Raw genomic sequence first — 26,610 nt, forward strand, 5'->3', positions numbered from 1 at the left:
AAAACTCTACTGACTTAATTGGGTTCTGGATTAGAGCTTTAATGACCAGTGTTGTGAAGCTTTCCTGGAAGGAGATGACAGGAATGAATTGAACAAAGTTGCAGTGTTGCCAGTCCCACTAGTGGGGAATCTTTGCTTTTTTTCTTTTACTTTTAGCAAAGTAAGTTCACTCAGACTAATGCAAGACCTTGTCCAAAAAGCAGTGACTGCAGTCCACACTCAAAGATTCAAACCTTTAGTGGCTTAGATCCCTGCAGTTTGCCTTCCTTTGTCTTCTAATGAGAGAAACAGCTGTTTACTGTAGGGTAAGATAAAAATCAATACCTGTGGTGGACAGCTCTGCATCCCACTCAGAATACTCCAGAGGGCCTCTTTAGCCCTAAAACCATGCAGCTCTGGTCCTATCACTTTAGCCCTGAAACCGCTCCTCCTTCTGGAGGATTAAACAGTTCTGGAATGTCATCATAAAGCAGCTTGAACTGTTACTGCTCGGAGGATGTGCTGAACTGTCTATTTAGCAATTGTCTGGGGACTTAAATGCCCTTTTAAAATCATACTAACATATTTAAAAAAGAATACCAGTCCAATTTATGTTGTGCATTCTAACAGAAAACGCTGTGAATAAAACCAGTATCAAACTTGATCTATGACCACATTTTGCTTGGGTTGTTTTGTTAAGATTTGCTCATTCTACGTACACAAGGAATTGGACGCTTTCAAGACAAAGAACTTTTCTGTACTTAAAGGACAGTTATTGTTTGTCTGCGCCATCTACCTTTCTTTAATCCCATATGATTGCAGCTGACAGGAGTAATTTCCCCTACATTAAATCTGTCAGTAACATGGATACCTAAGTCTTTCAAATTTGTTTCATCAACTTTGTCTTAATACTGACTGATAAGTTTGCTTTGTGTGGAGCTGCAGCTACACAATTTTGTCTACCGCTGCTCCTTTTTCCTCTGCATTTCACATCTAAATTGTTCAATATAATCCATATGAAAAGATTTATCATCATTCTTCAACAAAGGAATTATTCAGGTTTGCATGTGGCAGGCATTCTTAATACTGCAAAACAATGTATACGTAAGGCCAGAAGTTTTGTCTGAACTTTGATAGATCAGTAAAATTGTGATGGACTACATTTTTACCCTCTTCTACAATAATCTGCTACAGTAGTTCTACATTCAAATTTTTATTCTGTTCTTTCCTTTTTTTTCTACCCATTAAATAACTCCAAAACCTAGAAAAGAAACTCACAACATAGAAAGAAAATGTCCTACCTTCCTCACAGTTTTCTCCTTTATAGCCAACAGAACAGACACAGTTCCCTTCGATGCAGGAACCATGACCTCCACATGAGGGATCGATACACTGGCTGATGGGTACATCACATTCTGGACCTTTCCAGCCACTGTAGCATAAGCAGGTGCCTTTAGAGTACTGACCATTGCCACTGCACAGAACTGGGCAGGCAGCTGGAAAATTGAACGAAAGAAAAATGGCATACAGAGTTATACCTGTATTCATGTAAGTGCACAAAAGTTCCACTACCAAATACTTATAAGTTAATTTATTGGGGGAAAAAAAATCTAAGCTAATTTGTAGTTGTTCAGTTCTTAATTTCCCAAAGAAAGCATTTGATTACTATTTAATAAAGCATACATTTTGGGCATTCTGAGAATACAATTACTATTCTTTATAGACTATTGATGGTGTTTGGGGTAACTAATGAAGTAATGTGAACAGATTTGAGTCCAACATTACTCTGCTTTGTTCCACTAGGTAACATCTAAGTTTCATAGATAGCAGAACACAAAACATTCAGTCCCCAGAACATTTTATTATATAGCATCTTTCTTCTTCCATAATACCTTTTTATTGTAATGTCCCCAAAAATTTTTAGACCTTTTGATTTGGTTTTTTCAGTGTAATAATCTTGAACACAGGAATCTAACACAAGCCTTCATCTACAACAAATGCACTTTGCCACCAATAATCCTGCTGAACCTTGTTTTCCCAAATCCCAGAGTGACTGCTTTACCCCTGTGTGTATTGGCAAGAAAGCACCATTAACCCTTAACCCACCCTCTTGTATTATTAAGGGGGTAAGACACATACTGAGCAAATATTAATTTATGCAAATTAAATGAAGCCTATGAATAATACAGGTAGTCAGCAGGTCTTGAATGCCAGGAATCAGATGTTGTACATATGCAGAGCAATGGAAAGAAACAAGTGGTTTATTAAAAGCCAGTTGCACATAAACGTTATGCTAAGGCATATTCACACTCCTATATGCCCACTTCTCCCATGTGAACACGGCAATCTGAATTTATATGCCTGCTGAAGACTGAATGTGTGGTCACCAGCCAGAGAAATGGAAAAAATAAGGAATAACAGAAAATGGAAGTAATGAAGTGGATCTTTGAGAAAAAGTACACTTTTGTGCTCTTCCCTCTGATGCAGTTTAATGAAGACAGAAAAGTATTTCCCTGTCTTTTCACCCTTCAAAGTAATTAGAAACTAACACCTAGTTTTACAGTGCCAAAAATATACTCAAAAGCTACTATTGATCATTGAAAGGTCCTAATGTCTTCTTGCTTCTATTATGCCTTTAACCTGAATGATCAAGAAGAACCCAAGTAATTGATTTCCTACAAAGAAATGTGTAATTTTCCAGTTATACAACTTCTCCACTGTTCAGTCCTGTAACCCTTATTAATCTTAGCTGTTCCATTGATCTGCTGCAAAAACACATTTCAGGATAGATTTTTTCAAGAGTTTTGTTATTTGAAATGGGAAAAAGTTGATCAGAAAAAATTAATTCAGATTTGTAACCTGAGCTAAAATTTAGAGTGCTGAGAATTATTTCAATTAAGACTACAGGTTGATGGGCCACATTTCATGTGCATAATCTTTTGTAGACTATTTCTTCTACAGTAGAATAATAACAAAACCAGTACGCTGAAGTTCAGGGGTTTCTTGATACCCCTCCTCTGTCTTAGGGCCATATTGTCCATCTTTTGGTAGAAACAGGACTTAATTTTACCTAATTCCTGGCATTCTTTCTCACTATTTTTCTTCCTCACTCCAAAAATTAATACAAATCTGAATAAAATATAATTTCCAGTAGCAACTTTCTGATTTCAGATATGACATGTTCACAAATGCTTTACTGAGTTCAGTGAAAAAGTTTATGCTAGAAGTTCTATTGATCTTGCCTTTTGCAGCTGGTTTCGGAATTCAGTTTACTAAACCAGCTGGACTGAATTACAATACAGACAAATACCCATGATGTCCATACTGCACTCTAGGACAGCCTATTTTACATCCCTTTGCACGTCACCATCAAACACCCTTCCATGATATACAACACACTGATCTAGCAGCAGCTTGAGTGCCATACTTGACTCTTACTCCTGCCTGCACACATTACATCATGGAGTCTATCGTAGTTACTCAGCACACACTGCTCTTCACTGTCTAATTATGCTAACTGCTGCTACTGCAAGTCATAAAAGTGAGCCATAAAGAAAGGGGTCAAATTAGGAACACTTCTGCTCCCCAGCTATGAAGACGTGGGGGCACAAACAATTCCTTTGTCCATAACTCTCCATTTCAAAAGTCCTGTTTGGGCTGAGATTGAGAAATTTTCCCAAATCACTGTAAGAAAGGTAGTCACTTCAGTCCTGCTCTCTTTACTTGCCATGGTGTAGAGGTTCTGGAAGTCTGTGATCAGAAGACAGCTTGTCCTGAAGATCTAGAATAATCATGAGTGGCAAGTTTCTTGGTGTCACCTTCCACACCCTGACAAGTTGTAGAGACACTATCCCTTTATCTGGACCTCAACACAAAAGTATCTCTCAAGAACAAGGCACCTGTATGTGGTGGTTAAGCCTGCAGTCCCTTTGTTCAAGTCCACCACAGAAGGAAGCAATATTGTTAGATGCAAATTCTCTACATGCTTCCAACCCATTGCAGAGACTCAGTATTATCATTATTAACAGTTGCTCAGTGTGGATTCTCCAGCTGCACTGGGACACACTAGCATATGGCTTGCTTTTGCCCATCAATCTCCTCATCATGCTGTGATAAAGCTGCATAGAAGGAAAAGGTCCCAGGAAAGCTAAATGAATCAAGTAGGCAGTAGACAGTTTCTTCAAACCACATTTGTTCAAGTAGTTATAAAGACAAAAAGTTAAGAGTTGACTTGCAAGCTGAATACAAGTGAGGAATAGCTTTTTTTTGTTTTGTTGTTTTACAGGTCAACGTGGCACTCAACACCTGAAAGGACGACTGTTCCGCAAACCTCTCCTCTGGAGTCAAAACTCAAATGAAGGCACTAACTCTATGTTAACAGCACAGTCCCCTGCAAGAGGGACTGAGCAGAAATAAATCCATTAATAAAATAAACAAAAAAAACCCCAAAACCAAAAAAACCCAAGCAACCACTCTAGACCTAGCCAGGTACAGCTATTGGAGCCACCTGCCGTAAGGGAGCTTCTTTCCTCGCCTTGCCCCGAAGTCTTATTAAGGAATGGGCAATTGTGGTCCAGCTAAAAGAGGTGTACATCTGCTATTTGGAACTGGTCTATGGGAAGGCCATTCTTAGCTCCCACTTTTGATCTGAATTTGCTGGGTTTAACTTCTGGGACACCAGAGACTGGCACAGCAGAAGAAAGATTACTAGATGGTGCTGGGTCTTGGGCTAAAGAGCTCCCACAGTTTTTTAGTTCTCCTGTACTCTGCTATGGTGCTTCAGGAATCTAATTAAACCTGAAAGCCATGCCACAGCTTTTCATTCCTCTCTTCATATTTCTACCAGGTCAGAGGCCTTGCTATGGTTCATAGATCTATTCAGTCCTTGTGAAGCTTGTACGTAAGTTGAACAGTAATCTGCCTTCAGTGGTCTGCCACCGCAGTACACATCGCCAAGATGTTAGTGACACCAAACTGACTTTGGACAAATGAGACAATCTGTCATTTAACCTTAGGGATGAAATGAATATAGTTAAGATTAAGACACTTGCAACGTAAAGCCACAAAGTTTAATCTACAACCCTCTGCTGGGGTTATTCTACAAACTATGTAACGGGAACATCACCCTGAGAATACGAAAAATGACAGAGGTTCTCGGTCAGATTTTGGCCTTTGCAAGACTGTCATGTCAGTAAGACTGCAGGAGAAATATGTAAGCAAGAATGCAAGCAAATGTAGGTTGTAAGAAGCTGGCTTGTCATTGCTGTAAATAATCAGCTCTCCATTAATGTTTCTGCTACGGGTTTATAGGCTGTCCCAAGTGAGGAACAGAGACAGAATCAAGTTGCTCTTCCACAGAAAACAGAAGCAGGCAGTCTAAAAAGAGGTCTGCTACAATTACTATATTGCTGCAGTGTGAGACCCAAACCAGTCCACTCCAATTTTACATCCAGGTGGCTTCAATTAATGGGCAAACAACTCAAGAGTCATTTTTAGTTCTCATCTTGGACTGGTTATTTTCCCTATGTGAAGTGGGTGGCCCCTATTCCAGGACAGGACTGACTGGTCAAAGCCTGCTGAAGGAGTGTGAAGGAAGGCTGGTTTATGTAATGAAACAATCAAGGCCCATCACATTTCTGTGGACAGACAGGTTGCATAAAGACAACCGCATACTACACACCAGCACTGTCGAAAAGTGGATAGAGGTCTTCAGGAGTAGTTATGGCAACGCTCAAGTAAGTTAAACACAAAGGTGCTTAACAAAAGTTAAGCTTCTGAGTAAATCTGAATAAGCACAACACTTATTTAATTTTTAATGTAATATTTAATTTTAATATTTAATCCTAAATGTGGTTTTGATGATGTGATTCTGCCCTTTGCTGTTAGTCAAACAAAACCAGACTAAGTTCTTAACATGGGTCTCAGCTGATCAATGGATACTACAGACCTTTGGGTCCTGTAGTCTGCACACATTTAAGACCATGAGTTAAGCAGGAAAGACCAGAGAAACATCCTTCTAAAAGTCCTCTCTCTAAAGGATATCTTTGGATAGGTGTTTTGGAGTAATGTTAATATTCCCTGATGCATGAGGAAAGGTGGTTTGATAACAGCCTGTTACGCATGGACTAGGAGGGGAGATGGTAACGGATAATGCCCAAATGGTCTGGCATCAAAAGCCACCATTTTTTCCAGTGACACTTAACCCACAAGCATCCCAGCTGCAGTCTGTGTACACACTCCTTTTACCCGCCCTTATGGTATTCACATGTTACATACTCACCAGAGGTGTTCTTCTAGAGCATGACAAGAAACCAGTAAAGGATATCTGAGGAGTCAAACTCTTGGAGGCTGTTGCAGAACTTGGTTTAGTTACACAGCTGCTTGGTTGAGAGGCCTTCCCCTGCTACTTGAAGTTCCAAACAGGATTTGAAGGCAGAGTTCTGGCTTGGTTCCTCTTGCTGTAGAGCAAACATTACCCTGGTGCAGAGAGAGTCCTGTACCACTAGGATCTAGGCTGTCAGTTCTCTACTGCAGACTTTTTTTCAGTTCCTCCTCATAAAATAGACAAATTGGTATACTTCTCTTGAAAGTTATTTGAGTTTCTGGGCACAAAAATATGCAGACTTGACAGGTTTTTGAACTTGCATCTGCAATACTTCCCTGTCCTGGACCAGGTCACAAGCAATGACCTTATATTGGTCTTACTTTGCAGGCAGTTCAGATTTACATCTAAACGTAACTTTGCAAATGGGGCATAAGAAGGTTAGCTTCCTTTGTGCCAGCTACAGGCTTATTCAGAGCTCAGATAAGCTGTCAGGAATCACCCCACTGCAAGTCAAAACTTTTCAACGTATGTCCCACAGAATTTTGTGGTGAGATGCTCATGGCTAGTTGGTGAGGGGAGTCACTGCTCTGGGTGGACAAAATTGCATCAAGCCTGTTGGGGTACACTATCTTTCAGTAAGTACCAGAATGGTTGTATCCATAATGCCTGTAAACCCTGATCTTGCATATAAATCAGATCCTTCTTACAACAAGTTGGCGTGCATAAAAGATGAGCTTGACTGCCTATTCACAATGTAAGCAGTAAGGAAAATTAGGACTGAGTGTTGAAGTGCAAGTTTTAGGCTGCAGTAACAGAGCACTTGGACACCATCTAAAGTGCCCTTACATCACCCTAAGTACTGCTGTTCCATCAACCAATTTTAACAAGATTATCATGGAAGAACTTTCCCTGACTGAAAACATAATTAGACAGATTTGTGGAATGTAATTCCACAAAAGCTACTAAACACAAGGAGACATCATCTACTGTAGGAAGTCCTAAACAAGTTATCCAAAAGCATTTACTGCAGAAGCAAAGACAGGTACAATTTTCTCTTCCTCAACTACTTGCTGTATGCCACCATCAGAGCTGAAATCCTGGGTAAAATGGAATTTTCGTCTGAGCCATTACAGCTTCACTTATGTAATATAACCTCTATACAAACACATTCAGAAAAAAACATTCCGAAGATACACTGTTTATACTCCCGCACACAAGATATATTCAGCTCTTAATGAACTGTACAGAACTTTGTCAGACCTAAGAGAAATAAATACTATTTTCATGTGTAGATGTTCCTCTTTAGGAGGAGGAATTGAGTTTCAGTCCTGAAACTTTTGCTAAAGAACACAGATTAAAAGAAAAGTGCCTGCCAGCATATGCACTTACAAAACTGCATAACGATCACCTGTTCTGTACATGTGGTCATGTACATCCGGTTGATCTAGTGTAACTAGTATGATCCAGCAGGGGAGGGTATGCACTAATGCTGGCATGCATAGCACTTGTGGAGGTTTACACAAAGTTTGCTTGGGGTCGGGCAAAAACTTGGTTCTACTTTCAAATATGTGGGCATGGTTTGAGTCTTCTCATCAAGAATAATTTCCAGATTTTTTGCGTCTGGTTTTGCTCAAACAATTCTTCTCTGTACTTAGTAGTGCAAGTCAGCCCAGTGTCCCTAAATTTGGGGGAAGTCATTATGTATATGAAACAGAGCAAATGTTTCTCAAGTCTTTAGTACAACCATATTAACATTCTATAGCTGTCTCTCAAAAACCATCTGAGCCTACAGACTGGGCAGTTTTGATATGCTGTTTGGACAGAGTTGTACAAATTCCTAGTTATACAAAAAAAGTGAAATACACACTAGCATAATAGAAATCAAGTTCTTTGTTTCACTGACCACCGGGAACTGTACTGAAGACAGATATAGGTCAAACTTCTTACCAATGAACCTCACCAGTGAACCTCCTGGGTGCAGCTCCTCTAGGGGATAATTAATTTAGACTCTGTAATAGCTCACACTTGGACTTTGAGCAGAGATTAAGCTGCTACTGCTGAGAGATTATGCATGATTTTGCCAGTATATAAAGAAGATGGATTACTGTTTATGACAGTCTAATCTGAAACCAATAAATGAATTCCAGGTCTGCTCCAAACTGGAGGAGAAATATAGGAAAGATCCAAACCCAATGTAATCAACAACTGCCTGGTTCCAAATATCTCAAAAATATGTATAGGATCACATTGTACTAGTGTTTTTTCTTTTTTTGGCCTTTATCTTGGTGACACATATGTAGCATTTAATCTACAAATGCTACTTTCCCTTCGATAGACAAATTAGATTAACATGTAAGCAGGTGAAGGTGTATTTTACTGATGTTAGAGCTGAATTGTACTACAATTGTTTGCCAAAGTCCTGAATAACTTTAGATTCACTCCAAAAGCTACAACGAGGTCCTTGCCTACAGTCAACCTTCTAAAGTGAAGTTATACCTATCTGGATATAAACAATCTTAATTTCTAAATGGCTTAAAATCCACAATACTACTAAACCCAAAGGAATTGCAAACATTTGAATTTTAGAAAATCTGCCCAGTTATTTAAGTCGTTAATTTCTGACAACCTGAATCAAAATGTGGGCTACAGACTTTACAGTAACATTACTTTAAATAAAACAGTACCGTGACATAACAAATACATCCCTTGTTATACCAAATGTTTTTCTTTAAGGTATTTCTAAAAATTAGGAGACAGTAAATGTATGAGTACTCTTAAAAAATAGAACCATTTTGTTTGACAACACTTTCCTTAATATTTTATGTTTAAACCTCTTTTAATCAGTTGGGCACACATTTCACTACTTGTCTGCATGCCTATTAGCTTTAATTGGAGTTGATTTATGGATATGGAAATCTGAAATAACTTCTAAGAGCACTCCACAGTTTACGCTGTTTCACTTTTACTAGTTTATGCTATTTTTATGCTACTTTCCTGGCAAGAAGCTGCCCCACCTCTAGACAACTTAGCAAGAAAATCATTCTGGAATGGGAGATTGAATGAATCCAGGACCATTTTCTCTCATCTGTTCTTTATCCCTGACGGACATGATATTTGCGTGGCCAGGAAAAATGGTGTTTGACTAGATTGCCTGCTCTTCTGAGATCACTAACTTCCATCAGGCTGAAATGTTTTTAAGAAGAGTGACAATTAGGAAGATCTAGAACATCTTTTAGGTTGCTCTAAGACCTTGTGCTTTTCCAAGCAGAAGTCACCTTTGAGAAATTCACCCAGAAGCAGAAGAATGAACAACTATGATTAAGTGTTACTAACATTATATGCTTTATGTGTTACTTCATGAACTGTTTACTTTGACTACAGACCACACAAATAATTTAAATGATTTAACAGTAGTGTTGCTCTGTGGTTGCAGGCACCAGGTCAGTATTAAGATGAAATGTACAGCCCTTCATAGTAGTCATGCCCTGCAATCCTTACTTCGGTTGCCCCAACCGGAGCCTTGCCAAGCTCCCTTGTCTAGCTCTGTCAAACTGCACATTAGTAAGCAAGAAAGAGATTCACAGAAGAATTTCCAGAAGGACAAAAAACCCATCAGGTGTGTCAAATCTCTGACATTCAGAAACCATTTGGGGAAAGCAGCACACGCTGACTTAAGCACTAAAGTATGGATGCTTTAATTAATCCGGGGTGAATTTAATTGCTTTAGTTAAGTGGAAATCGGGTTAAAAATGATGCAGAGCATGCTGGGGTGTGTTAAAAACATGACATATAAGTTGGATGAATCGATAAATTAAAAGCGCACAGATGTTTTAATTAAACCCAGGAAAGTTAACGAAGATCACTAGAGACTTTTAAGGATATGATTAATTCAATTCATTTAAAATACCTGTAGAGCTAGGGGGATGCCTCCATTTTGGGAGTTAGAGAAGTTCTCAATCAATAAGTATTTAAGCTGTTCTACAAAAAAAAATGGCAGGATTTTTATAGAAGTGACTGAGAAGCATTAATTGCACAATGAATATTTACATTCTTTTGAACACTCAGCAAACTTTTGCTTTGGCCAAAATTTATCAGAAAGGTCATAGTTTTTCTCATAGCCTTCAGAGTGACCTTATCTGTCAAAAAGACAACACTTGCTGTTCCGTCTTCCACCATTCTGCAAAGTGCCTATTTCCATTAGATAATTGCTTTGCTTACAACTATTACACAAATATAAGAAATATGAATATGTTTTCCTACACTATCTAGCAGCAGTTTCCAAAACCACAGCAAATTTTTAAGATTAACTCTTTGGGGTTGGTCACTTGGTACAAGAAAATTTTGTTTCATGAATAGACCCCTATAATATTTTTAATAACAATGACAATGCAGTCTGTAAGAATAAAAATTAAGCAAATGTCAGATACATTTGAACTAATTTAGTAGTGGATTGAAAGGGGTGAAGTCCCATTACTACTAGCACGAAGATGAGCTTAGGTTATCTACATAACCATCAACAAAGATGTTCTCCAAAGATACTGGAGTCCTGAGGGGGGAGAGAAAAAGGCCACCATACTGTCTCACTGGAAAAGCCACAGCTGAATAGAAAAAATATTTTCAAGCGCTATAAAACAAACTACAAATTGGGGACAGACAGAAAAGAGGATGTTTGAGTTCAGCTAGACACTTGAAAAATCAACTAGCTGTGCCAGGGTTCAAATGTCTTGAGGACTTTCTCTTGTCAGTACATTCTGGATTCAGCACTTTGTCAGCCTGTTTGCTCCCCCTCCACTACTGCAGAAGCTCTGTGACTATTACTACCTGTATTACGAGAAAGATTGCAGTTCTCCATGCAGTACACTAAGATGATTTGCAGAATGGAAGGTTGACAGGCAGCCAATCCAGTTAGGGCCCTCCCTATCTACTATGTCATTAAAGAGCAGCATAGTTCAATTTTTTTATCATATATATCAGTGCATCCAGGGAAATGGAAGTTACCCGGCACTGATTCTGGTTTACCACAGGAGAATGTGAGTGATCACTTTGTCATATATTTTGTGCCTTTGAAAAGAAAGAAAAAAAGAAAAAAAAATAAAAGGAAGAATTTCTTTCAACTCTCTGCATGATACATGGCACTAGAGGAAAATGTTGATGGTGGATATAAATGTCCTGAAAACACTGCTTTGCAAACCAGAACTATTTTTCTGTGGGAACTAGTAACAGAATCAGAGCCGTGAAAATCCTGCATTAGAAACAAGCAGTGAAGCTGATACAACTACTAGAACATGCAGACATAGATTTTACTTTCTACCAACAGATGGAAATAAACAGATGTTAAAATCAACATGTCATAGAGAAAAGCATGTAGATCTTCATTTGTATGTCTTGATAACTTCATCACTAGAAAAACTGAGGAGAAAGGGAAAACTAAACCATTTCAGAGGTTTCAGTAGCTATCTCAGTGGAAAGAGCCAGTGAGGAATCAAAGAGATAATGCTTCAAGCTCACAAAAAGCAGCACTATGGACAAACACCAAATACGAGCATTATCTTCCAAACATATGTGTTACGATTCATAACAGAGAAGTACTAACAGCATAAAGTAATTTATGCACCCAGAAAAAGAAATGAATGAAAAAGTGAAATATTTCTTCAAATATTTTTGGTAAGATTTTACACCATTCCAAGTGAACGGTGTAAAAACTATTACTTCTCTGGTAATGGTTTAGCTCTGGCTAAACAGCAGTGCAGAAGGTGTAGGATTGCGCCCACAGGCTGCAGCATTCAGGGTATTTAAAACCCAGACTACTCTGGTCTCATTTTAGTTACTGCTGTTTGTCTTTTTGAATTTACCAGAAAAGGTTTTAATCATAATGTGTTTAATTGCACATTTCCACATTAGCTGCAGATATTTAAACATTTTTTCTATGTTCAAATTAGAATCTTTTTTGTTTGCCTGAGAAAGGGAAGGGCCATGATAGCTACCTGAATTTAATCTCACCCAAATAGGGTCTAAATATAGGAAAAGATCTAAATTACAGATTCAAATCTAGATATAATATAGATATGAAAAAAGTCATGCATGCTGAAATCTGAAACTGTGATTCAGGGCTGTTTCTGTTATTCAGGGATGGCAAATGTCTAAGGATCTCTTAACAGCTGTATTTCTATAACATGATTTACAATACTACTTAATCACAGTTGCTTCAATGACATTTACCATCATCGCAAGGACTCCAAGATGATCCCAACACAACTGCAAAGACAAACTCTTTGAACTTAATGAAATAAACAAATACCAGTACAAGTCCATGGAGACGATGCAATCCAGAAACAAAACATAGATTGCAACACAATTAAATAAGCTAACCAATTAAACACAAAAACAAATTACAAAGCATACATCACAGTAAGCACAATTCTGCTCAGCAGAGTATAGCTAGAGCAAAGACATTCTTAGCCACCAATGGAAGTATTATAAGATTAGAAGAAAAATTTTTAGCTTGCCAGAAACTCAGCTGCACAATGCTTTGTGTCCTGCATGTATTTGTATGCACGTCCACTGCCTTGCTGCACTGGGAACCTTTTGAAATATTCTGTTTATTGGAATCCCATTGAAACAGAAAATATTTGTGCAAATGGATGTGCTGTTGCTGCACATGTATAAGAGGGGAAGAAAGATAAAGTGAAGTAACTGATAATACAGCAGGCTTTGAAAGCAGCTGTGAGAGATCAAATGAATATACCCAGCTTTTAATAAGTATGAAAATGTTACTATAATGCTGTTGAAGAAAAACCCATTAATAAGATTTTACTGTGTTTCCATATGCTTTCCATCTTGGACATAAGCAAAGCAAACTTCCTTATCATACTAAGCCAATAAAACTTGGTTCCAGCTGATAGGCCTTAGCTACAGTACTGCCTCTGGCTCTGTCCTTGGTCTTGGTGTTGGCAGGTTGGGTAACGAGTCATCAGATAAAGATGTGCTAGTGCTCACTGAAAGCAGAGACTCATAATGACTTACGTGCCCATTTATTTCACCTATCATGTTTTGTCCAGCAGTGGCATTAACAACTTTTCTCAAGTTATTTCCTTCTTCCTTCATTACTGAATTCCTCAGTATTCCCCATCTTTTTCTTAATCCTTTTAGCTGTGTCTTTGAAATTCTCTCCTACAGAAATAAGTCTATCTTTTCAGCTGCACCACTATCCTGCATGCTCTTTGGGAAAAGAAGTCATACAGAATTTCAAGTTCATATGCTGCAATGTGCATTTAGAAACATATGAAAGGGCAATGCAATGCACAGGCACAAATCTGGCTGTACGTTTACTGGCATTTTAATATACAAAACAAATGGTAATTAAATTGCTATACTAGATGTAAGTATTTGGTATATTTAACAACATTAAATAAATATCTTAAAAAAATGTTAAGGCATTTTTGCTGCCCTGTAAAGGCACGATTGTAATATACAGAGGATGGACATGCTTCTAAACAACAGGAGCATCCCCACTTGAAATTACTCAGGACAAGCTCTTCTGTAGATAAATTCTTTATAACTTTGAATTCAGTGCTGGAATCAGCAGAAGCCATAAAAGCTTTAAGAATAATGAGAAGTTAGTTGTTTGTTTTTTTTTTTTTTGTTGAAATCCATATTTTTAAAGTCTGTTTCCTGAAATATTTACAATGCTAAAAGTAGCTCCTGTGTCCTATTGCAATTTTGTAAATATTCCCTTACAAAGAATGAAAAGGATATGAAGGATCAGTTCTAGCCTGGTGCAGGCTAGGGAGTAATCTCAGAACTCTTACATCACCATTCTGTTACTAATAGCATTTCCCTTCCAAACATCTGCTAATCCTCACATTTAACCTGCAATGTACTACAGGGACAGGTACATATTTTTTAAAGCGTAATGAAATGTTAGGACACTAAATAACGGGTATTGTAACACAAATTTAAAAAGATATCTGTTGTAGAATTCTGGAGTCCACACTCCTCAGAGCCCTGATTTTATCTCTAACCTCCAAATGAGTTCACGAGGACTGATACAAAAAGCTGCAGACCAGAAATGATGGTTCCCATCACACTCCTTGCCGCAGTACTGACTGTGTGCCTTGAGCCCCTTTTGGAGCCCTGATCACTAACAAACAGAAAGAATTCAGCCAGTCACCTCTTCTGCTCTTGGCTCCTGTTTAAATTGCTAATTAGAAAGATTTAAGAGTGGTGGATTTTATGGTGGCTCTACTTGTCTACCTCACACTGGATCAAAGCTACTATCTGCCCAGTGGAAAAGGGTCAGGCCTGGGGGGGGCTGGTGGCCAGCTGGGCATGAGCCAGCAGCGTGCCCGGGTGGCCAAGGAGGCCAGCAGCACCCTGGCTCGTAGCCGGGACAGCGTGGCCAACAGGGCCAGGGCAGTGCCCGTCCCCTTGTGCTCGGCACTGGTGAGGCCGCCCCTCGAACCCTGGGTTCGGGTTTGGGCCCCTCACGGCCAGAGGGACATGGAGGGGCTGGAGCGTGTCCAGGGCCGGGCACGGGGCTGGGGCACAAGTGCTGGGAGGGGCGGCGGGGGGAACTGGGGGGGTTTAGTCTGGAGAAGGCTCCGGGGGGACCTTATCGCTCCCCACAGCTGCCTGACAGGGGCTGTAGCAGGGGGGGTCGGTCTCTTCTCCAGGTAACAAGTGACAGGACAAGAGGAAACGGCCTCAAGTTGCAGCAGGGGAGGTTTAGATTGGAGAGTAGGAAAAATTTCTTCACGGAAAGGGTGTTCAAGCATTGGAACAGGCTGCCAGGGAGGTGGTTGAGTCACCATCCCTGGTTTAAAAGATGTGTAGACATGGTGCTTAAGGACATGGGTTAGTGGTGGCCTTGGCAGTGCTGGGTTGACGGTTGGACTCAATGATCTTAAAGGTCTTTTCCAGCCTAAATGATTCTCTGATTGTGGGATCTCAAAGGTCATGCAGGCAAGGTAGCAGCTGATAGACAGCAATGACTGTCAATCATTGTAAAAATAGGTTACATGTCCATTTATTTATTCAGTAATTACTTTAGGCAGAGCTGATGGCACAAAACCCTTTCCAGAGCATACTGCAGTTCCATGAAACTCTGAAAACTGAGTGCAGACAGGCAAGCACTGCCCTGTACACAGAACTCACTTGAAGGCAAGAGAGGACATGATCAGTTTTCCAGGAATGAAAAATATCTGCTAATAAAATATGAGACTGGGAAAACAAGAAGAAAATTTATAAGAAAGGCATTTTAAGGTACTGAGTCAGAGAGGTGGGAACTGCTGGAGAGGAGCATTGCCAAAGACAGCCTTGTCTGTTCAAGTATCAAAAATGATGCTTCCACCCACTGTGAGGGAAGATTTGAGTGACAAGCCAGGGCTGTGCTGCTGCTGCAACACATTCGTAAGTTGACACACATACACACATAAACACACAAAACCCAAAAACAAACCCACCCTGAAAGAGATACTAAGAGAGAAGCTGAACATGCTGATTTTTTGTCAACTGCAAGAAAGGATATGAGATGTGTGTGGGTGACAAGTCATGAGTGTGGTATTTCCAAAGAAAAGAACACCCTTCTTTTTCTTTCCTTTTTTTTTTTTTTTTTTTTTTTTAATGAGCACTGTGTAAGTGATAAGAGATGCTATGATTATGAGCACATAAAAAGCTTGCTAATAAACTTGTTATTTCTCTAATTTCTCTCAAACCCACTGCTTCTCTTCCCTCCCCTGCATTCTTGCTTTCTAATACAGCGGGCAATACCATCCTTCTACCTGTCATTAAGCTTCATAATCTGGATGTTTTTTTGACTCATCTGTTTCCTTGCCTCACATTAAGGCTTTGACAAAGTCTTACAGATTCATTCTGCATTGCATTTCTCTGTCAGAATTCTTGCCCTAGCTTTCAGCAAATAAAATCTACATTAAATCAACACCTTTTTCTCCACTGTTGATAAATTCAGTCTTCTGCAGTCATGTCTGTGTGCAACAGTGCTGCAAAAATCATGTTCTTAATCAGTTAATCTAACCTTCAGCTATGTGGCTCTTCTTTCCCAGTTCTGTTTCAGGTACTTTCCTCTTATCACATGGAACATGAACTTCATGCTCCAACTTCATTTACAGACCTGCTTCACCCCAGACTGCTTGCTGCTAGAATTCCGACTTCAACCTCTCTGTGATTTACAATACTTTTGTAAGTCAAATTTAAAAAGGCTTTTCTGAGCTCTTCCCTATGCTCTGTCTCCTTCTGAGGGCCCATTTGCCCTCCATTATCCACATGATGTTATCCATCTGCCCCATTATCCCTCTTTAAAACTGCCTTTTACCACAGTGTTACCCAGTCACACTGCTAGTGTGTCTATAACACAGCCTATCCCATTTTTTCCTTTTATCTCCACATCTATCAATTGGTTCCCATTCATTCCCTTTCAGTTTGCACTAACATGGTAAATTCCTGGAGTAGGCACTGGTTTTATGTATTCTTTTTGCTTGTAAAGCACTAACCACAATAGATCAGTTTTAACAAATACTATTACTCACGACAATCTCTTCATAATGACATAAACGTCACATATTTCCCATACAATTGTTCCTCTCCTGCTCTTTTCTCTGCCAAACCAATCTGCTTTGGGTACCATCATGTCTGATCTAACCCACTTCACTTGTCTGATCTATAATCTGTCATTGCATAAATTTTCAGTGAGTCACTTGAATAGTGCAAGACACATATTCACCAGTTTGATTGTGCCACAAAAGTCCCAAAGTGCTGCCTCACCACAGGCCCAACCTTTTCTGTCAGGCTCCCAACATGTGCAGGACAGGCAAAGGAGAACGGCTATTCAGCACCATCTCTCACCCTTCCCTTTGAAGTCCAGTGAGCTTCTGTGTGCCTGCACTATTTTCAGTTTCTAAAATTTCTAGCCAGTTTATGAAAGCAAATACTGTTTTCCTTACATAGTGAGGAAATACTAACTCACATACATCATTCATTCATGTGGGCCACGTGCCCTACAGCAATGAACCAAGTACTGAATTATTCAGCAAGATGCACTCCAAAATCCACATTTTCCCCACTGCAATATGTCCCAAAATATCTTAAGCCCCTGGGAGCATTCTGGACATGGCACTAAGAGAATAGTGGCAAGCAGAGTATTCACTGGACAAAACACCATTACTTTATGCACTATTGCCCAAGCAATAAGCCTCTGAATAACCTCAGAGGAAGAAGAGTCCCAAACAACTGAAATTTGAATAACAACTGAGAAAAAGCAAGAGCTGCTACTTCTAGAAATTATACCTTACTTACCTAATGAATTGACAGTTTTTTACATTTTTATACAGAGATTAACAGTAGGCACATAACAAAGAAAATGGCAGTGGTAGAATTCTTATTGTGGTGTGGTCAATCATCAGAAACAGCAAATCTATTGGAATAAATTTAAAAAGAGATAGACTACACTTTACAGCTTAGTAACTATTTCAAACTAAATAGATGTCACAAAAGAAATAAAAAAGAAATTTTAAAAAAACCTACCCTTCTTTTTATACTTATTAAAGTGGCGCCGTCCTTTGCCAGTAAGCCAAAAACAAACAGAATGAAAATAAAATAATGAAAAACCCACACAGGAAAAGAAACTGCGAATAACATAAATCTGAAACATTAGAGTTCTTAAAATCAGATTAAAAAGTCAACTGATCAAACATGGTACAAATCTGGTTTAAAAAATCCAAAAGCCTTCAATCAATTTAGATTAAAATATTAAACATGTTTCTTATTACATTGCATAATCAACTGAAAGTTTCTGCTAAATGGCAACTTCATGGCAGCTGACATGAGCTACTTGACTCAATTTTCCTTTTACAAATTGGACACCATCTCTTAACAGGCTATGCTCATCGTGTCAGTGTAGAAATCCTATGTGATGGTACATTGTTTCACCTTTTCAGATTAACTAAATATGCTTGTGATGCAAATCCTAGTATTTTAAAATGCAAAATTTAAGGAGGCCCTGAGAACATTTGCAAAACTGTATGACAGTGTCTTTGGAAGTATTTTTGTTAAAGAAGTGGAAGAGTTGCATGCCCTTCAAATATATTATGAGAAGAAATGAAATTATAGCCAACTCTGAGTCACGTCTAGGAACCCAACTTATTGTAACACTGAACTCTACAAATGGTGAAAAGCAGGACATGACAAAGGATGCCTGCTTGCAGATTTACCACAGAACTTGGCATTTGAAGGACCAAACTATTATCAGACATTAACAGTAGGAACACTAAATAAGAAGGACATCTTGATATACTTGGGTGGTTATGTCATAGAGATTACAGAAAAATAGAGATGAATATAAAAAAAGTGACAACACACCAAAATAACATAATAACTCCATGTCTGATTCTTTAATTGATCCTTGGCCACAGCATCAATAACTCCTACAGACAATTGTAGACAGGAGGTTATTCACAGTGAAGTTCAATTTACAGCAAATCTTCCACTGGCTTTAACTATACATATTTCCTTTGACAGGATACAACTCCACCCACTGAATTACCTTTTGATTATCAGACTTTCTTTTTCTTTATATGCCATGTTTTATCCACATGAGGTTAAATGTATCATTACATTTTTTGTGTGTTAGATGGAATTCTGAATTACGCTAAACTGCAAATGATTTCAAAGGGAATCTTGCCTGAGCAAGGATGGAGTAAATCTGTTGATACTAACTACCTGAGAATAAGTTATTTCCGCAGATTAAGAGTGAGAAATAACCCCTCCCAGTATTTGGTAACAGTGTTTGGGAGGGTGAAATTTTCTCCACTTCAGGGTACGAAATTGTATTTCATCCTGTGGGTTGGGCCAAAAGTTTATCTCTTTGTGATAATCTTCATGGTATTTTTCTGGAGCTAATGGATCTGAAGCCAAACCTGTGCTGTCTCTCATAGATCTCCTTAATTTTTATCTTTTAGAACTACATGAATGGAGTAAACAGAGGGGGTACCTGAGCACTGCCTGCAAATAGTTTGCAGATGACTCTTCTAAAGATTTGTTGCCTCTGATGCCCTTAAGAATAGCCTTTTAACAGGGTCATCACTGGTATACAGGACCATGCTACATATGAATCAAACTTGGGTTTCAACAAATTTGATGCTCTTAGACTGCTGTGTTATTGCATGAATCAAATTCTAAAAGTCATCTGAAGAGCCTGTTCACATTTTCTCCACATTTCTCTACTTGAGTCTTGCCTCGAATTATTTTACAGTGGAGAACTGAGACACTGAAAGATGTGTTGCTAGGGAAATAATAAAAAAATCAGATGGAAAGAAAATCATTATCCTTCCACACTTGTGACAACTTAAATATAAATTTAACATTACCGTAAATGTGTATTAAACGTGTGTCTATACATATAATACGCTGGAAAAGCTTTAATTCTCTATCTCATTTTACTTTCTTTTACCATGCACACAATCCCGATATTGATTTCTGTCTTCTGAAACTGCTCTCACATATAATCAGCATTCAAGTAAGCAGAAGAATCTGTGGTCATGAGAACAGGCATGACAGTACCTGTGAAATGGGTGAGGCATACAGCCCTTACACCTTAACTGAGACGTGCACTTCTGGCTATGTCTGATATTATAAAGATGTGCAGCTATGTGCTTGCAAAGAAACACAAGAATTCTGTCAATACACCCGTTTTGTCATTTTATGGAGTTTTTCAAGCTTCTTTGTTCTTTAGAAATACCATGACATCTGACAAGAAAACAGTAAAAGAGTTGAAAGAAGCTTCCAAGAAACCATTTCTGCTTTTGAGGGGAAAGAGACAACACAGAAAGGACAAGGCAGGAAGCGGAGGGAATGTACTGAGCAGTAGGAGAAGCCTGACAGACACAGTTTGACAAGTACCCTATAAAAAAAGCTATTTATCTGACATAGCCTGAACGAAGTATTTTCTAGCATTAACATAGAATACAGTGTCACAGAGAGGTTCAGTACACAATGCAGGATTGCTCCACAACTCAAAATGTAAATGAATTGATTTAATGGCCATGTATGTGTGAAGGGTGGCAGTGAAGCACATAGTCACTGCATGCATGCTTTCACATGTTAACACCACAGAAATGCATATAACTGTCAGTGTGCATTTATGGTACACAATATCACACCATTTGCTTTGTAATATACAGATATCTCCTCTATATATTTGCCAAGTGTCTTAATTTCTCAGGTAATGAAACAACATGCATGCTGTATTTGAAGCAGTCTTTAAAATGAGTAGGGCTAGCACTGAAATAACATCAGTAGCTTTCCAAGACCCTTGGGGGCTCGGTTTTGGGTTTTTTTGGGTTGGGTTTTTTTTTTTTGTTTTTGTTTTTTGTTTGTTTGTTTTGGCATTTTTGTTTGTTTGCTTGGGGTTGGCTTTTTGTTGGTACTGGGGCACCTTAAGGAGACACAGAATGGAAATTACTCACTCCAGTACACGGAGCACTTCATAGACACACGGAGGTATGCTGGATGCCACCCTGTTACACCAGTGAAAGAGGTGGGGCATAACAAACTGTCCTCGGGACTGGATCAGGAGTCAAAGAAGAAATGAGCACATTTCTAAGGCCCTTCAAGGCATTTCAAAAAGGTTTCAAACACCAGGCTTTCCCCCTTTGAACACTAATAACCCTATCCCTATGGAAAACAATTTTAAGCATATGACATTGATAGTGTGCCTAAATCACACAAACTGAGAAGGAAGCAAACTGAAACGTTATGACTGTGCTCAGGAACAGCAGGGAATAAAACCAAGTCACTGACCTTAGACAACATATGTGCTACTCGCTGTATAAACTAAAAAGCTCCTCCTTTATGAACCTTTCCCTTGTGGCAGCAATCCCAAACTCTCAGAAAAACTTAGTAAACACATACTGCCAATCCAAAGCTGTCTTTTAGATATCTGCTTAATCCTTGATAATCATGCATCTCCCAGTTTTGGTTGTTAAAATTTACAATTAACATTGAAGGAAAGGTTTATTTTAAGACTTTATCAAGTCCTACTTACTTTCCTAAGAAAGGTGAACTTCCTTTGGTCAAAGAGCAATTGTATATGCAAGAAAGATGCTATGTACTAGAAATAAGGCTCAGTCAAGCCAGAATATACATTACGTGCTATCGATGAGATAAACAGTATTCTGTTGCAGACCAGTTAATGATTATCAGAAAGCATTGATAATTCATCCACTTCTAGAGAAAATAAATATTTTCTGCCATTTCTGCATACTACTTTGGACAATAAAAAAGTTGTAGTTATGGAAGCTCATCAGCAACATAATAATACTTCCACCTGATCTAAGAAAAAACTCCATATTGATCTATTTGAATCCAGGTTGGACCCATGCTAACTAGCAGGCACTGTAGATCCATACATCACAAACACACACTGTGGTTATTTGTAAACATAGGGAAAATGATACCTTTAGCACAATCTGCTCCATGAAATCCTGGAAAACAGTGGCAGACACCTGATACACACTCGCCATTCCCATGACAATGACGTGGGCAGTCTTGCACTGAATCTGAAATACAAGCATCACAGGCACATTAGATGGTTCCTATTTAGGCTACAAATCTTTGCTTAATGTTTCCTCAGTTTATTTTGTCTTCAAGGCTCAGAAGAACAATCCCTAATAATATTAACCCCACAAAGTTCAGGTGAAGCAGAAAGGTACCAAGTTTTACAGCAGCATGAGTAAGTGTAGAGATCTAGCGACAATACTAAAGCACGGCTACCTGTGGGCACCATCAGAACTCAAAGTCTTCTGATACTGCTCAAGTCCCCTGTTCCACCCGCAGAGAGGACAGCCTCTTAAGATCCCTATAGCTATGTCTGTATTCGTGTAACGGAGCAAACATAATGCTTCCTCAGGAAAATCAACAGTCTCCCTTTTTTGCAGTAAGACTTTGATCGTGCACAACCACTCTTCCATGTGAAACTGATTATCCCAAGGAGTGTATCTTTTCCTTCTAAAGACATTTAAAGCCTCATTAATTGAGCAGACAGAAATATCTGCTGAACATGACAGAGGAGCTTTTTGCTCTACCAAATATTCTTTAGCCTAAAAAAAAAAACAACAAAAATGAAAGAGGTGCAAGTAGCTACACAAAGGGATGAAGAAGAGGTTTGTAAAAACAGAGGACAAGGTTTAACACAAGAGTTTAAGTGACTGGCTGAAGTGTCGATGACTTCAATAATCTGAGAAGAGTAAGCACACCAGCCTGATGATTTCAGCTGTACCAAAATACTTATCTTCCACAATATCTGTTACTATTTGTATAATATATACACTAATTTGCATAATAACAACCTAGAAATAAAATCCCAATTTTGAAATTAATTCTTAAAATCGCTTTCATTTGAAAGCTGTTGGATTTCAGTGAAACATATTTTCAACACTGAATTATTGGAACAAAAATCTAATCAGAATGTTGCTACTCTTCACTATTACTCCCTATTGTTGTGGGACCTGTGGCCCTGAACTAAATGGCTCTGTCAGTCCCAGACACCAAACAAACAGCAGCTGTACAACACAGAAAATGAATTTTGGATTTGGAAGTAGCGCAACTGTACAAAATATTTTTCTGTCAAATTAAATGGAAAAGAGGAAAAAGATTCACGCAAAACTTTAAATCTAATTTCACAGTTGCAGGGCACTAAAAAAACTCAAAAGCAAATATTCAAAGAGATGTCATTAGCTGGGCCTCTTGAAATGATTCATGTAAACAATGAAAGGAAAAATTGAAATGTAATGCTCAAAGATATCAATTTGACTCATGAAGAAGCTTGTCTATAGATTTATTCATTATTTTGCTTCATGGCACACAAAAGCATTTTCTATGTATTCAAATTCATGGTAAATTTAATATTGTCTGGGAGTTAGCATCATTTCTCTTATTCTTTCTCCTCTTCCACATCAGAGAAACTTGCACCTATCTCAGATCCTTTGATTATGAAACGGCTGATACTAGGTGTGTGCAGAAGAACCTCTGAACTGGATAAAACACTATACTTTTCTCTACATTTCAGTCCAATTACTATTATTGCGCTATCAAGTAGGCTACCTGACTATTAGACCTTTGATGCTCTTGAAATCTGTAGCCTAGACCAGGCAACTCTTTTAAGGACAGCTTATCATACCTGAAGGTTTTCTAAGCACAACAGGGGCATAACAAGGTATAAACACAAACATTCTTGTTTTTGGAGAAGCAGAAAAAGCCTTCTATGTGCAAATATATATATATCAATAAGCATAGCACCTCGTAACTCTTACAAACCCACATATAACATATGGAAGAAAAATATTTTTTTTTTATTTTGATTGAGGTTAACAGAAACAATTACATTTATACTTAATGACACAGTATTTCCTATCCTATACCCTTGGGACTTAAGCCAACTAACTTAATTTTATACTAGTGTAAGAGGAAAAAATTAAGCTTCATATCATCAATCAGGCAAGACCAGAAAAGATCTTCACCTATTTTGCATCAAGCTTAAAAACTCATTTGGACTTTTTTGCAGTTTCTATTTCCCTAAACTAAAAGGAACTACAGACTTATACAATATAGTGCCATTTAACACTTCACCAGTCAGGACAGAATACCACATAGCCTACCTCAGCTTTTTTTTTATGCCACTGTGACAAGATATTTAGCAAAGTTCATTAAATGCTTCAAGTTCATCAAATCTTCCAATAAAGGTTGGAGAATTTAGACTCAGTTTGATTTTCAACTAAATGTAACCTTATTCTTCTAACAGAACTGCAGGTTTCTCAGATCAGAGGCTAGATGTTCTTCTGCTCTTGATACTACCATGTTGAGGAGATGACCCACTATTAGGCGGGTAGTAAGCTGTAAAACAGCATATGGCTAATTAATTGACTCAATTAATCTCTGGGGTGACTGCAAACAATAACCTCATTTGCAGGTGTCAGTTTCTTGTGCTGTCTTTCTACTGAGATTAAACAGCTCTCCTGTTGTTGGATACTATACCACCTAGGTGTAAAGAAGATTCTCCAGGGAAGCAAATAAGTATAAAACTGACAAAACATAAAGGAGAGGAACATTAACTGGGGAATGCTTCCACCCAGACTGAACTCATCTGACTCCTGTTCTCCAGAACTAAACTCAAGATCTATGAGAATGCCAAAATCTTAAAAAGAGCAATGAGAAATGAAAATCAGCACCCCATTAAAGATTTTTTGACAGAGTATCATGGAGAAAAAAAATGCACAACACCACAAGGACAAAGAGGCTGAATACTGAAGGCTGTAAGAAAGTATTATGACTTTAAGTAAGCAAAGGTATAAACAAGGAGGAAAAATGCACAGCTTAACGAGATACCTACCCAAAATAACTGTACTGAAAGAGACCACTTCTTTGTCCTTGCCGTCATTGTAAAATGCCAGGTGCCACAAACCCACATCCAAGTACTGAACAAACACAGCCTCATTCTGAACAAGGGTCTGAATACTTCGACGTTCCCGTGGGGATTCCACCACACTCCATTTCTCTTTCCCATCCAAGCGTTCCATGAAATCATACTGCAGGGTGGAAAAAAAAAAGGGAAGAAAAAAAAAAAAAGAAAAGAAAAAAAAAAAAGAACACAAACAAACAAACCCCCAAACAAACAGACCTGAATACAGAATGGTATTTCAGCTCAAAATCTGACAGTATATTTTCTCTTCTACCTTGTCATAAAATTATATTCCTGGAAGATATGTCAATGTGAAACTAACATTTTCTAGCTGACCATGGAACATACAGATCTTCTATCAGTCTTATCCCTTCTCAAACAGTGACACAGAATTATGCATCTTTGCTCTGCATAGGGGATCAAAAATGTACGCATGGTATTTCTTGGCAGGCTGGGTTCTGAGAAAGAAGTTGAAATCAGTGACTTGACCCATCAAATTTATGTTCCTACACGGCTTTCAAAGCTGGAAACCTTCAACCTATGAGACACACCCCCTCTTCTAAGCAATCGTCAACAATACATTCTAGCTGCAAGAGGAACAGAAGTCTCAGATGTAGCTTCAGGCGTATAATTGAATGGAAGCCTCTAGAACATAAAAACAAACATAAACAGCACAAACGGGAAATGTGTTTGCCTAATGTTAGGTAACTCAGCACCTGATAAAAATACCCTGTACAAGTTTTACATTACAGAGTAAGAGTTGCTTACCTGAGTTTGTATGTGGGAGAATCAGGGGGAAGTAGGATACAAAAACCAGAGGGAGCATGGAAAGGAATAACACAAATCAAGAAGGAATTGAACTTATATTAAGGAAAACTGAGAATTTCTGGTTGGATGGTTTCCAAGTAAGGTAGAACATTACATTAATCTTTGGAAAAGGGATCAAACAGAGCAAGTGATTATTTAGAGTATAAGAGGGATGGCCCCATTAATGGCATGAAACTAAAAAAAGAAGGAAAGAAATTTAAGATGAATGTCAGATAAGTTTCCCATCTATTAAGCTCAGTAAATAGCCTCCCAGTGGAGATGCCACTGGATCACACAATTAAACAGGACTGGAAGAAATATTGGTTAATCTACAACAGGGAATAACTCTGCATAACAAAGCAGCCAGACTAGCTGTCTTAATAAGCTTTTTTCTGCCTTTTAATGTCTGTGATTCTGGAGGTTTCAAGCTGATGCTATGCTCAACTTACTAGCTCTCATAGTCCCTATCTAAGGGAAGCCCTTAAGAAACAACAAAAACAATATATCTAATCTTTTGATAGTTGTATAACAAGTCCCCTATGAAAACACATCTTCTTTTAGACACATTTATCTATGTAGGAGTAGATAGAGATAGATAGACATGTCTAAAGAAAGATGTATGTGTTCAATAATACACAGTAATAGTATGTGCTTGCTTGCTAGTAGTTTCATTGCATTTTCCTACGTTATCTCTAGCACATACAGCCTGTGCTTGAGACAGCTATGAGAAAACATACACCTTCACTTGCTTTCAGTTTAAATAGAAAACTGTAATCTTGCATCCTAGACAGACTTAACATCCACAGAGGGCTGTCTTGTATACTGTATTCCACTCATCAACAGCGAGTTTTAGGAAATAATACCAAATATGCGACAAAATAATGAAGATTCTCCCTTCTAGTTGAAAAGACAGAGAGAGGAACTGATTTAACACTTTAGTGCCGTGCTACACAACTATCTAAAACTGGCGTATAAAAGCTTGCCTTTCTATTTGAAATTTTGTAACAGTTATATATGAGCAATATAGACTTCT

General features: G+C 38.4%; 1 protein-coding gene across 5 annotated transcripts in view; it reads right to left on the bottom strand.

Annotated features, from left to right (window-relative positions):
• TENM2 (teneurin transmembrane protein 2) overlaps positions 1-26,610 on the bottom strand; it is a 698,308-nt gene that overhangs the window by 89,890 nt on the left and 581,808 nt on the right. For all 5 annotated transcript variants that reach the window (XM_055812702.1, XM_055812701.1, XM_055812700.1 and 2 more), the window contains exons 11-13: positions 24,702-24,897; positions 21,772-21,873; positions 1,281-1,475 (exon numbers count right to left, since the gene is read on the bottom strand). In XM_055812702.1, the coding sequence (XP_055668677.1) occupies positions 1,281-1,475; positions 21,772-21,873; positions 24,702-24,897 (493 nt within the window). The remainder of the gene's footprint in view (positions 1-1,280; positions 1,476-21,771; positions 21,874-24,701; positions 24,898-26,610) is intronic.

Source organism: Falco peregrinus, chromosome 8 (genome assembly GCF_023634155.1).
Source record: "Falco peregrinus isolate bFalPer1 chromosome 8, bFalPer1.pri, whole genome shotgun sequence".
Lineage (NCBI taxonomy): Eukaryota > Metazoa > Chordata > Aves > Falconiformes > Falconidae > Falco > Falco peregrinus.